Source organism: Puntigrus tetrazona, chromosome 1, assembly GCF_018831695.1.
Source record: "Puntigrus tetrazona isolate hp1 chromosome 1, ASM1883169v1, whole genome shotgun sequence".
Taxonomy (NCBI): Eukaryota; Metazoa; Chordata; class Actinopteri; order Cypriniformes; family Cyprinidae; genus Puntigrus; species Puntigrus tetrazona.
The window spans coordinates 14,814,766-14,828,304 of record NC_056699.1 but is presented as its reverse complement, the minus strand read 5'-3'; the positions used below and the strand labels follow the sequence as shown (position 1 = coordinate 14,828,304).

The 13,539-nt window shown below is 38.6% G+C and overlaps 1 protein-coding gene across 2 annotated transcripts; it reads left to right on the top strand.

The window, feature by feature from the left end:
• The first annotated feature begins 278 nt into the window (after window positions 1–278).
• pdcd4a (programmed cell death 4a) lies at window positions 279–11,439 on the top strand. 2 transcript variants are annotated; one of them, XM_043240889.1, is made up of 12 exons: window positions 279–498; window positions 657–730; window positions 4,171–4,449; window positions 4,736–4,833; window positions 5,606–5,719; window positions 6,263–6,484; window positions 6,702–6,799; window positions 7,430–7,544; window positions 9,012–9,119; window positions 9,405–9,515; window positions 9,888–10,027; window positions 10,161–11,439. In XM_043240889.1, the coding sequence occupies exons 2-12, from the start codon at window positions 685–687 to the stop codon at window positions 10,210–10,212; spliced, it is 1,383 nt and encodes a 460-aa protein (XP_043096824.1). In that variant the 5' UTR covers window positions 279–498; window positions 657–684; the 3' UTR covers window positions 10,213–11,439. The 2 variants fall into 2 exon arrangements, with proteins under 2 accessions (XP_043096824.1, XP_043096816.1); XM_043240881.1 differs by having other exon boundaries at window positions 280–498; window positions 4,159–4,449.
• Window positions 11,440–13,539: the final 2,100 nt, after the last annotated feature.

The following is a 13,539-nucleotide window of genomic DNA, read 5'->3' as shown; positions in this document are numbered from 1 at the left end:
GCGCCTTCATCCGCCAACCCCAGTCCAGACAGCTAAACTAAAGCACGAATCCGGCGTTACGGAGAACGCTCCTCTCATTAATATTCATTTTGGTGATGCTGACGCTGCTTTGTACGTTCCCTGAAGTCTTTGACGGGTCACGTCGTCTAATTAATATTCATGACCCACAAACCTCGCTCATTCGTCCACTGCCGAGCTGTCCGCATTCTTACTGGGCGTTGGACAAACTACCTAATTAATATGCATGAGGCTCACGCAAAGCGTGTGACGTGCTTCTGAGCTGTCTCAAGTTGAAAACACTGTCCATGTTATTGCTCTCTCTCTGCAACGTGCGTGCTGCACTGCTAATGCAAAATATATTTTTGTAGACCTTTTTGACTTAAATAATTACGCAAGATATTTTTAACGGATCTTCCTATTTACCTCACTCAAGGACTGTTTACATTACCAGCAATCCCACTGCTAGATTTTAAGTGACAATCGAGCCTTCAGTTTAAGGTGAGGCTAAGCTCTATGCATTTGCGACTAAAGCGTAAATTAAAACGGCCACGTTGCTTTTTCAGATCAAATACTATGGATTTTTGTTGCTTGTGTAAAGCGCGTGCTTTTGCACGTTTGGTATTGATGTGGTTACTATTTGTTTCCGTGATCTGCAGGCTTAGGTGGACGGTAAACAAGCGTATAATGGCGACTGAGATTGAAGCATGGACCACTGGCCCTCAAAACGATGGTAACGTTACCTTAAACCTCTGGTTGTGCTAAAAACTGATCATTAATGCATTCAGCTTGCGTTTAGCTTATCAACGCATATCGTAGCTGGTCTTTTCCCACGTCTTGTTTGCAGACGACATAGGCTTTAGTTGCAGTCAAGTTCCACCATGTGCTCTGGCAGGAGACTTGTATATTCGCATATGTGGTATAAACACTTGGAAAAAGGAACGATGCATTACTGCATTAACGCCAGGATTTTAATTAATGTTATTTTGAGAATATAAAGACAGCTAACTTTTTAACGCAAAACTTTTTTTACGGAAGTTATTTTAATTTCCCTTTTACAAAATCAAAAACAAGGAGGCCAAACTTGCGTTGATTTTACACAAATGCACTGTCGCTCGTAGTGTGAACTGTTACATTTAATTCCAAAAGATCGTTAAACGCGAGGGGCTAGCGTGAAAAAAAAAAATATATATATATATTGCTTCCAGATTTGCTTAAGAACAAATCAAGATTGAATAACACGTCGTGTCGTTGTATACATTTATTTTCTAACAAAATCCATATACATTTGATATTGTAAACGATAAAATCATTAAATGTCTTTGTTAAAAATTCGCTAAAATATCTAACACTACGCCCCCTTGCTGAGATACCCGGATGTTTTTTCTTTCCACGTGAGTTTGAAAAAGTATTTTGTAGATTCCCTTTCAGAAATACACGTTCAGAGGTCCAGATGAGTGTAAAAAGAAAAAGACAGAAACAATTTCCGATAAGCCGGTACAGCCGTTTATATATTACATGAATATTAATGCATACACATTAGAAAGTATAAATATAAAACAATTAAGCTATTTTAATTCAGATATGTATTTGCTTACTTTACCTACTGCACAAGTTCATACAGAAAGTCCATCAAGAAATATTAATATTGAATAGCATGTGCCACAGTCTTCCTGTATTTCTTGTTTATTGACCTGCTCTAGTCATTTTGCTGTCATGCCACTTTTTTTCTGATTGCACACAAGAACTTGGCTTCAGTGAACTTATCTTATCAGAGAGCTGCCTTTAACATATGAATCATAATTGACCTGCGTGTGTGTTTATTCAATTTTCAATATTTGTGTAGTAATATTCAACAGTATTATGTATAAACAAGACTACTTGTTTAAAATGAAAATTATAAGAAGTACGTTTTACAAGTTAAAAAAAAAAAGTTCTATTTAAACTCTTGCTTTGTCACCGTTTTGCATTTACATTCTGTTTTATTGTATTTAAATAACTGCAATATCTAATTTCAATGATTGCGTTTGCATTCGGTCCCTTTCTTTACAGGTTTAAATGAAGTCTGATTAGTTTAATGCATAGCAGGCGTGTGTTACAGTGCAGGCGCAATAAACCAAAAATAGTAAATGAGTGTTCATTGGGCTTGACGTATTTACGCCTTCCAAAAAAATGTAATTTGTTACCTGCATAAATTCTGAGATCCGTTTTGTCCTTATGATTCTGTGATTTGTTTGGCAGTTTTTTCCTCCCCGCATTTTTGCAGCAAACAGTAAAGGTAAATTTGGCAGTTGCAATCAGATAGTAGCCACGTAAATGTGAAACGATACCTCTCATAAAACATATGTGCGTGTATTTGTTGCATAGTGCTAGCAAAATATATATATATATATATATATATATATATATATATATATATATATATATATATATATATATATAATGTGTCACCATGTAGAGTACTGCAGGAAAATTTTTTTGTAAAAATGACGTACTTTTCATATACATTTTTCAAATTGCTTTTGGCTAATGTTTACTTTAGCATAAAGCAAACACAAGAGAGATTATTGTACCCACACTTATGAATCCTTTTCTTATTTGTGTGTGTTTTTTAGTCGTCGTGCATAAAGCACAGACTTATAAGACACTACTGTATGTGGGTCTAGTCCCCACCCCCGAATATGTCGGAGGTGAATATGCCATAGTTGACCAAAACAGATAAGACTTTTACTTTTATCACCGCAAATTCTTCTTATTGACAGTTAAACCGCTGGTCAAACACACCCACCACACCTCCTGTCTTCCCACTTACGCAGTGCTCGAAACAAAAAGTACAGCGCTCCAGAGGTCTGATCAGTATATAAAGACGTGGACATTTCTGCTTTGGCCTGGTGTGTGTATTTTGTGCTGCTGTTCCTGGCTCTTGTGCAGATTTAAGCACTGTAGTAACTGCAGTGTGGCTTCTCGTCTGACTGTAGCTAGTATTTAGGACGAGAGTATTTATTACCATCTAGTCCACTCCTACTGCTGCTTTCTCCTGTGAACGTGTCACCACCCAAGCAGACCGTACACTGCTATATGTAGTCAGGCTTGGCAAGAGCACCAGCAAGGCGCTCAAATAAGCAACGTCAGCTTTTTCTGCCTTCTGTGCTGCTTCCTTTAGTTATCTTTCTGTAATCTAGCGAAAGCAGAGATAAATGTTAGGGGTCATGTCCTAACGTTGTTACAAACCTGTATATATTGTCATTTTTTGAGTCTCTTTAAAACTGATTTAATAAACGCATGCTGTGGGATGAACCTCGGGTATTTGTAGCAGTTCTGAAATTAACTTTGAAACTTTGACCTAAAAAGTGGAATCATCACTTTTTATGTCATAAGCAGCAGTGCTTTTTTAACATCATTTATAATAAAGTAGAATATAGTAGTTTTTATGTTTTTTTTTAAATTTTTATTATTATTATTGTTTGCTGTTTTTTTGTTTATGAAATGCGAATATGAGACCAGACCGTGTGTGCAGGAAAGACAAATATTTCTCAATAATGAAATTCAATAATGCAATTTAAAATATCAGTACTTGTTTTGTAAAGCTATACTTTAGGTTAGTAATATGCCTGTTATAATGTCTCAAATGTACATGGTGAATTGAAAATATTTTGTATTTTTAATAAGCCTTTTCTTTATATTCTTTCAATTTTATTATTATTTTTTCTTTTACCAAGCACATTTGTCATGCAAAGCAACTTAATAAATTTAAGGTGTTCTGCTGGACTAAAATGAAGTGTGTGTGTGCGCTTAAACCAAGAACAAATATCTGTAAATGGGGTATGAAAATTCAAATATTTGCCTTGGTTTAGTCATACAGTACCTTCGGTTTAAGCAATTTCCCAAAGACATGTCATTTTGCTTTTTCCAATAAATGCATCTTGACATTTGCACTGAAAAACAAGACAGAAATTGTTAGAAAGGTCATCAGATTTTAGAGTTCAGCTAGTTCTTTCCATATTCTAGTGTTTGGGACCAGAGTTTCTTTAATTTATATGTGAATGTATTTAATTTACTTTCGTAGAATGCAGAAAGCCTGGTAAATGTAACAGCATTTATATACACAACCTGAAGTACAGTGAAATGCAGGCCTTTTATCTAAATAGTTGTCTGGTACAGGTGTGTTCTCAGTTGAGCAACCGCAGGGTGAGGAGGACGGCAGCGAGGATCTGAATGAGTTGGAGGTGAACGGGAACTGGACCCCTCAGGAGAAGGCCCTGCACGAGGCCAGACTGAAAGCTAAGGCTAAGCGGCGACTGCGCAAGTCATCGTCCCGGGATTCCAACCGGGAATCGTTCTCTGATACGGTTTCAGGAGAGCTTTCTACCGATCCACACAGTCCCAAGGGCAAAAATGCTGTAAACGACAGAAAGTCACGGACTGGAAAAGGTCGGGGACTTCCCAAAAAAGGTATGATTGTTTTTCAAGTGCCCGATTTTAATAGTAACACGAGTTCTTTTAGTGTGATATGAATCTTAAAATTACGGTGTTTGTGATCCAGAAGTGTTACGTAATTATTTTTTCAGTTTTTCATTTTAATTTGGCAATGAAAGCTACCTTTTCTAAATGGATTGTGTTTAATATTTTAGTGCATGCAAATCAAATAGTAAGATAATAGCACATATCCAGCACCACACGTACTGTGCTGTCTGTTGGATAAATGGTTTTTCACTCTTGTGATGGCTCGTATGATCAGGTGGAGCGGGTGGTAAAGGAGTGTGGGGGGCAGCAGGTATGGTCTATGAGGTGGAGGAACCTGATGCCAAGGACCCCAACTATGACGAATCTTCACAAGTAAGTGTATACCTAGATTTCAGCCTTACAGGATACACTCACTTTATAGTATGTATGGGTTATAAATGTAAAGTGTCAATATTTGTAACGGTCCTCTGATTTCTGAGGGCCGCGTGTTTTGTTTAAATCAGCAATGCCAGTTAACACGTTTAGGGCTGCGGTAATAGAGTAGTAGTTCATCAAAAAAATTTAACTTGTCAACATTTACGCACCCTCAAGTCTTCCTTTTAGAATTTTCAAGTCTGATTCACATTCTGAAAATGTTATAAATAAGAATGTTAAAAAAAATTTCGTTCAAACGGGAACATTACACAATAAGTGAGAGCATGATAGGACCTCTTTAAGTGAGATCGAGTCCAAAGGGAGTGAACTTGCAACACGTTTGACCAAAATGCAGCATGAGAAATGATTTGAGACTTAGTTTAATTAGTGTCAAGTGCGGTTAGTGCAACTGTCATGATTATGGTTTAAGATAAATTATACCTATAATAGAACAGCAATTTGAACATTTAAATAATTATTTTAAAATACAGTGGACAGTTTGACCCAGTTGAGCGCTTTCAAATGACAATTTATGTTCGTGTGGTGTGATGAGTTGTCCATTAGAAAACCTGTTAGCCTTTTTGAAATAATCAGTGTTTCTCCTCTTCAGCCTTGTCTTAGTAGCATTGTCTTGTTTCCTTGAAAGATCTGTGAGGCAAGATGCATGAAGAAATCACTGTGTTCTTTTTATTATTTACTGTATTTACTGAGACTCTTATTTGTATATCAGGGAGACACAGTATATGCCACAGTGGTACCAGAGCTGGACGAGAGAGAACTCGAGAAGACCATCAACCCCATTGTGCAGGAATACTTTGAGCATGGAGACACCAAAGAGGTGGAGGTGAGCTGTAGCTTATCACAGAGTCAGAAGCCAAATAACAGAACCTTTGTTTCTGTGGAATGTAGAAGTACTTTTTGTCGGGTTTTACAGTTTGTTTTGTACGAAGAGCGTATCTTTTCATTGCTGCTGATAAAGACTGCATACACTATGTACGCTATTTGTAATCCTTTAATTCCTATTTTTAATTTAAGTTCACATTATCCTGGAAAAATAAGATGTATAAGGAAACCTTACATAAAGTGTAATTACTAAAGCGATAATGTGTCATGTTGGAATTGTGAATAAAATAACACCCGGAGAAAGAAAACCCAAAACATTCAGATATCTTCAAACATCTGGAATCCAGAAATTTAAAAGGAGTGCCAAAAAAAGCTTGTCAGCCACTACAGTACAGCATCACTCTTACGTCACATGTGGTGTAGTCTACAGTATTTAAAGTAATCAGTCAGAATGGAATCGACATTGAATCGACATCCCAACTGTTTTCTGTTGTTTATGTGAGTTACTGATCTAAACGTCTCCATTTCCTCCTTTGTCTGGTAGATGCTGCTCAAAGAGCTGAACTTAGGCCATCACAAATTTGAGTTCTCCTCTCTGGCTGTGTCTCTTTCTCTGGAAGGCAAGGCCAGCCACAGGGAGCTCACATCACGTCTCCTCTCTGACTTGTCTGGAAAGGTGCTTTCTGAGAAGGACATGTCACGTGCTTTTGACAAAATGCTTAAAGAACTGCCAGACCTCATCCTGGATACCCCAGAGGCCCCACAGGTAAGGTTGAAATGTCATATAGTAAACACTATTATGATATATATATACTATGTTATGCTGTGATGACATAAGAAATTCAATGAAAAAGGACGGCACATAATTAAAGGAACAGTTCACCCAAGAGTCACCCAACACTGAAATTTGAACAAATTCCTATATATTTTATTTGAATGGGAAACACGTTTCCTGTATTACCTGGTTCCTTTTGTTTCCTCAGATGCTTGGACAATTTATTGCACGAGCAATTGCTGACCACGCTTTACCTATGAGTTTTCTTGACTGTTACAAAGGCAAAGTAGATTGTGACCATGCCAGGTGAGCTTGATGTTCCTTTAAAATGATATATGCAAGTGATTTGTGAAATTGAATGCTTCCTCTTGCCATAAACACAGCCATTGTGGCTGACATGGCGTTAAATCATAAATAAATATATTGGGTTATTTGCTTTTTTATTCACTAGCATTCGTGCGTCCAGATTCTGAATTAGAATTACTTTCAGTTTGAAGACTAATTTTCTGTTAAATGGAGGGAGTGGAGTCACAAGGACAGTTGCATTCTAAGTCAGAGTTGAATTGCGGTGGGACTTTACCACCTGCCACCGGCCAGTTGTCAGTGCATCGGCGGTAACTTCACCTTATCTGTCAATAGCTATGGTGAACCGTCTCTGATTGGTCATTGCTTTTGGTTTGTTGCAACGATGCATGTTTGTAGAAGTAGCACAGGTGGGGTAATGATTACCATTCACTGTAGCAGGTTTTATTTTTACGTTCCAAAAAAAAGTCAGTGAGGGTCAATTCCCACCCTACATGGGGTTGTACATAGAATATGCCTATTATAAGACAAAATGAGCTGCCCTTTTCCCCTCTCCGTTATTTGCTGTTGACTTGCTGCCTTACCCATCATACTGTTCCCCTGTTCATTTCTTCATGCCCTTGTGACTATTAGAGCTGCCCTGGACAGAGCAGCAGTTCTTCTCTCCATGAAAAGGGAAATTATGCGGCTTGATAATGTGTGGGGTGTTGGTGGCGGACAGAGGCCTGTCAGACATCTCATCAAAGAGGTAAGATTGTATTATTAGCAAGTTATTTATTAAGTGTAAACTATTCATTTTTTTCCCCAGACAATACTGTACTGACTGCTTGTTAACGCTGTTAATACTCCAAATTATATAATATAATGTAATATATAATATTTAACCTTTGATGTGAAATTACACTTCAATGTTTTATATAATCCTGTATGTTGATAAATTGAATGAATTAAAGGGATTGTATGTACGTTGCTAAAAAGAACATTATTTAGTGTATGTGGTGTAATGCAATGTATATGCTTTTTAAAGGGCAGAAAAACACATTGTCCGCATACTGTACATTTTTTCTTCTCTAAGCCCCGCCTCCTGAGACAGGTGGATTTGTACAAAGGTCACGGTTCTAAAAAAAGCGAGGTGTGCTCTGATTGCCCAGCTATCCAGTGCACTGGGATTGGGATTGGGCTAATGTCTGGTGGAAATGTTACCCTCCTTATGATAATGTGCTGCTGCCTCCCGGCGTAAAACACGTTACAAACAAGGCATTTGTTGCATCCAGTGGGGACATATTTACAGATTATCATGTCTTAGTACTGTCTTTTTACGCGTCGCGTTGCATCGCACCTCGTAAACGTAACACCACGTCTGCGCATCACGGCTCAAAACTTGTGTTTTAATAGTAAGTAGCAGGTTCTTTTAATAAGAAATGTCACTTATTTAAAGGCTTTGAGTCAAGAGAAAAATTACTGCACTGTATAGTCTCTGTTCTCTCTCTCAAGTCATAACTTTTATAAAGAATATCTCTTTGGTTTTGAAACTTTAATCTTTGCAACTTCGGTGGTCTTATGTATTCATCTATGCAGCTTGTAACACTCCAAAGAGAAAGTAAATTCTGATATAGTATGACCCCTTTAACAGCAACCGCTCTATCCAGGTCGAAAACATCTATTTCACAATGTTGAGTTATTATTGAATAAAATTTCTAGAATCCCACTATTCAGTGGTATGTTTATTAATATATACTTTTTTTTTGCAAAGATGTTTTTCATTCATTCACTTGTTTGCCGCTAGCACAAACTCATATAGTTATTCATGACCGACCTTCATAACCTAACCGAAAATGTAATTATTCAAATTTTCTTTGGTTATGAAGTACAGATCATAGTAAATAATAGTTCATATACTGTACGTTTGTGTGTATGTACGTTAGGGCTGGGTGATTGTATTCTGTGATTCATTCAGTGTGCATCTTGTTAGTAAAGCTGTTTCTTTGATTAGCGGTAAATCTCCATCTGTTTTCAAACGAAGCGACAGTTAATGCACAGAGCCGTAGATCACCGACAAGCTACGCAATATCGTGTTCAGTATCACAAATGAAACGCCTGCAAAATTGAACAGAATACTGCAGAGCTTGTCAGTGATCGCTGCAATAGGTTAGTACATAGTAATGCATTCTTGCATTTCTGATCCTGCCTCTTTTATGTTCCTGTTGTTTTACAGATGAACCTATTGCTAAAGGAGTACCTGGTTTCAGGTGAGCTCACTGAGGCTGAGCACTGTCTGCGAGATCTAGAAGTGCCACACTTTCATCACGAACTCGTCTATGAGGTATGCACTTTGAAGTGCATGTAGTTATGTCACACAGAATGTAAATAGAATACATATTTTTAAAGAGGAACTGATTTCCATCTTGGTTTTGTCCGTTACAACGACTAATGGAGTAATATGCACTTACCCTCACCCCAATAACTCGATCAGCACATTTTCAACACATTCTTTGATGATAAAGTGCATTGTCAGGTTGCACATGGATTGTCTTACCCTTACTCCTCTTCCTGTCTTAGTTTTTTTTTCTAGTTTTTTCTTATCTTTTTCTGTTTCTGCTCGATGTAGGCTGTGATTATGGTACTGGAGTCTACAGGTGACACAGCCTTACAGATGATGGTCAAACTTCTCAAGGCATTCTGGCAAACTGGCCTAATCACTCTGGACCAAATGAACAGGGTTTGTACTCGCTTTTTTGTTGTTGTAATGTGCCATTGTGTTTCTAAAGTTGTTGCAACGGAAGACAAATCCATTGGTTGGTGACAACCGTTGATTGGTTGGATCTCAGGCAGATCCCTGCTTTAAGTCCATTATAAGATTTATTTTTATTAGTAAAAAACAGACGGCTCTGTAGTGTGCTGTAGGTATATTGGTGGTTACACAAAATATTTGTATGAAACAAAAAGAGAGAGAGATTTTTATCTACTTCCTTGTCTAGTCAACATCTGCTGACTGAAAAGGTAGTTTTTCCAGTCATCACCTCATTTGCATCTTTTAATGATCTGGTTTTAAACCTGTGAGAGTATTAATGGGTTTGCTTTCTTTACACAGGGCTTCCAGCGTGTGTATGATGAGCTGCCAGAGATCAACCTGGATGTGCCTCATGCGCACTCCATCATGGAAACCTTTGTGGACCTTTGTTACCAAGAGTCCGTGATCACTAAGCAGCTAAGAGACTCCTGTCCAACCAGGTCAGAGACTTGTGTCTTCCTTGCTATCCTAATTTCTGTCATATGTAAAGACTATAAATTTTAGATTTTTGGTATTGTCTGCTGCTTGATACGTTTCTGTAAACACTAATGGATGCGTTCTTGTGGCCAGCAGAGGGCGCAAGCGCTTCGTGAGCGAGGGCGACGGAGGCATTGTGAAAAGTTAGAAGCTTCAGGAGAGTCCCGACAGACCCCGTTGATGAGCAGGCTGGGATCTCCTGCACGTCGCTGGGAATCTGTCCTCACCGTCTTCATTGCTCATCCTCTGAGTACACAGAAATATTCAGCCTCAGAAACAATATCATCCTATAGAAGAGTGACAACTGAGAAATGCTGTTCTCTCCTCTATTACAGGCCTCGTTTCCTTTTGTTTGTGAATTTATGTGCGATTGTATGCAGTATAAGCGCTGCAGCGAAAGAAAGAAGTGGGGAAATCAGCAGCTTCAGATGGCCATGAAATACAGTTTAGGTTGAGGGATTAATGTTGTTTTTTTTTGTTTTTTTTCAGCTTAAGTTTTTTCTGTTCACAAGTGTTCACTTGATAGTGCTCACAGTGGTCTCTCAATGTTTTTCTTTTCTTTGCAATGTAATGCAGAAAATAAGGAGCACGTAAACTAATGTATTAAATAAACTGTGCTACTCGAATGAAGTGTTTAATCAAACTGTTGGGCCAAAATACAATATTTTATGAAGCGATTGGGGTCACTTCTGTTGGTTTTCATTTAATTGCATGTTTAGCTTCAAATTTGTCTTATAACTGTAAAGAAACTTTCCCACGTTTACAGATTCACAAGTTTCTGGGAGATGGCTTGGTTAATTTTTTTGGTTATTCATGAAAATATATACCTAACGCATGATGAAAACAATTCTAATTCTGAGTTTGTGGCGAGTTTTGACATCAAGAAGAACCTTGTTTTAGCTGCCAAAGAATGGAGGAGAGAGCATCATCGTCTCTCAGTCAGGCTGATGCCTGCGAGACTACAGTCTCCCATTTTCATAGCGGCTCAGACTTTTGTACCCTCTCTGTTTGAAGGTAATGTTCAGAGCAATCATTTTCACTTTCTGTTCTCTTGTTTATTTGGACAGAGAAAACCGGTTAAATTGTGACGGTGCAGAGTTAACGATTATTAAAAATAATTATCATTTTTGAAGTGGTAAACTTTGCAGCAAATTTTCCACCAGTTTCAATCAACACTCGTGGTTTCAGTTACATGATGGGAAGAAATGACTAAATTTAACCAAAAGTACTTTTGTACATGCGATATCAGTCTTTGTATCTGTTGATGGGACGCTTTTTCAAAGTTTCGAAAACATTTTTGTCAACCAGCATTTCCAAAGTTTCAGCATTAAATACATTTTGACACTAATTTCAATAAAAATTCATAATGCTCATATTCATGTTTATTTGTGTGAGTTTATTCAGCAAGCAAGTGTTCGAAACACTGTTGGTTCTGCGATGACTCTGATCGCCTCTGATTGGTCATTTCATTTATAAACTCAATGTCCCTGAGATTCAATATCTTCATTATCATGTACAAACATTACTACAAACTAAACCAATGGGATTTAGAAATGTGAGACTGCAAACTATGTCATCCAACCCGGTAGGCGGCACTGTTACAAAAGAAGAGGGTCCTAGTAATGAGGTCCTCTTTCTATTGAAACTGCAGCCTCCGGTTGGGCAGGAACAACCTTCTGGCTGTTTTCTCTGCTTTCGGTAAGTCGATAATCGCACATTTATCATATCCATCTGTCCCTGACACTTCTCTTGCTTGTATTTGACCCTCTGAAGCCCAATTTCATTACACTGGCAATGAAATTTCATTACAATGGCTGGCAGACATGACGTTGCGTCAAGGGAGTGGCTTCCTTCCCTCAGTATAATGGGAGAGAAGGAAAGTCATAGCGACATTCAAAACAAGCACACCCCTTCCTCTCTTCACACAGCAAGGAGGGACACCTCAACGCTATCAGAGAACTGGGGTTACACAAATAACTTATGTCTCACTATGGGATATTTAACTCCTGTATTGATAGCCTGTTTCAAATTTTCCTTCCAACCAAGAACAAATATTCTAGGGCTGGTTAAGTCAACACTAAAGATCCAACGCTCAACACAGCATGTGCAAATGTTTGAGCCATAACATCCAGTTTATAGAACCAACTCGCCACTTCACAGATCTTGTAACGTGACCACTTTAAAGAGAGGCCTCGACGTCGACATTCCTCTTGTTAAGTGAGCACTTAAACCAGACGGAGGTGTTATATGCAAGCCTTTTACCTATTTAGTAATTGGTTTTTCTGTGCACTGCTGCGCCCAAGACACAAACAGCTGATCACTCTTTCTGAACCCTTTAGTTCTCTCTGTGTAAATACATAAAGCACGCACTGGACATAACGTATTCAGCCTTAGCTGCTCTGATGAAGCAAAAGGCAGTGGGTTAAAGTTTTAAATAATAAATTGCATATACTCTGAATGCACAGAGAGTGCGTGAGTGTCACTTATGCGTTTCGCTGAAGCCAAAGCTATCAACAGCCCCGTCTTAAATGAAATGATCGTTTTCTGGTCAGTCTTGTCCAGTGGATAAAATGGAGTCAAAGAAAGCGCATCAAGCACCAAAACCAGATCCCAAAAATGGGTTTTGAGACTAGCAAAGTGCACCCTTCATAAACCGGCACACCAAAGGGTGCTGCCCAACAGTCTTGTTAACAAAACCTATATTACAAGCAGATATTGTGGCCAGAAACACCTTTATGGTTGAGAACTTTTAACCCTGATCTATAAGATCCTGCAGAAAAGATTAAAAAAACTGTCACTGAGCACTTAAAGGGGATTGAATGTCAAGACGTGCACCAATGCTCAAACACTTCTCATTTACATTCGTACATTCGTGTTCTGATCCTTCAGGTAGAAGAACAGAGAGCACTGAGCATTGTCCCGCGACGTGAACAGGTCCACTGTTGCTTTGCTGTACATGCTTCGATTTTGACTGACCACTTCCATGTTCAGCTTCCACTCTCCAAAAAAATGGGATTTTCCCTGGAGATCAGATCTGCACTCTGGTTCACGTTCTCTTGTATGTGCGTCGGGATGAAAGGCTGGCATTACTTCACACATGCATTTTCCGTGCCAACATGTGTAAGGGGAGTGATCTGAGACCTCCCTGTCTGATCTCACTTGAACCTGATCTCCTTTCAGAAAAGGAAGAAAATGATTCAACGTTAGAAATACGGCCAACATTTCCAAGAAGTTTATGTGACGGTGGCTCAGATGGCTCAACGCCCATAGGTGCACCTTGCATCACTGTCGCTGACGTCACTCTCACTCTGCTCCGGGAGTGCCGTAATGGGTCCAGTCTCAGAGAGACTACTTATCACTGAAACTCTCTCCTTAATAGTCTGTCTAAGGAAATGAATAAAAGAGCTGAGGCCATCAGACCTAATAGCCTAAGGCATGTGCAAAAACCTTGTTTTGAAATTTGGCCAGGCATTTT

Excerpts from the sequence above, each read along its gene's own strand:
- pdcd4a (XM_043240881.1), top strand. The coding sequence starts at position 685 with ATGGCGACTGAGATTGAAGCATGGACCACTGGCCCTCAAAACGATG. Across the intron at positions 6,800-7,429 it reads GTAGATTGTGACCATGCCAG|AGCTGCCCTGGACAGAGCAG; the intron begins GTGAGCTTGATG and ends TGTGACTATTAG. Across the intron at positions 10,028-10,160 it reads AGAGACTCCTGTCCAACCAG|AGGGCGCAAGCGCTTCGTGA; the intron begins GTCAGAGACTTG and ends TGTGGCCAGCAG.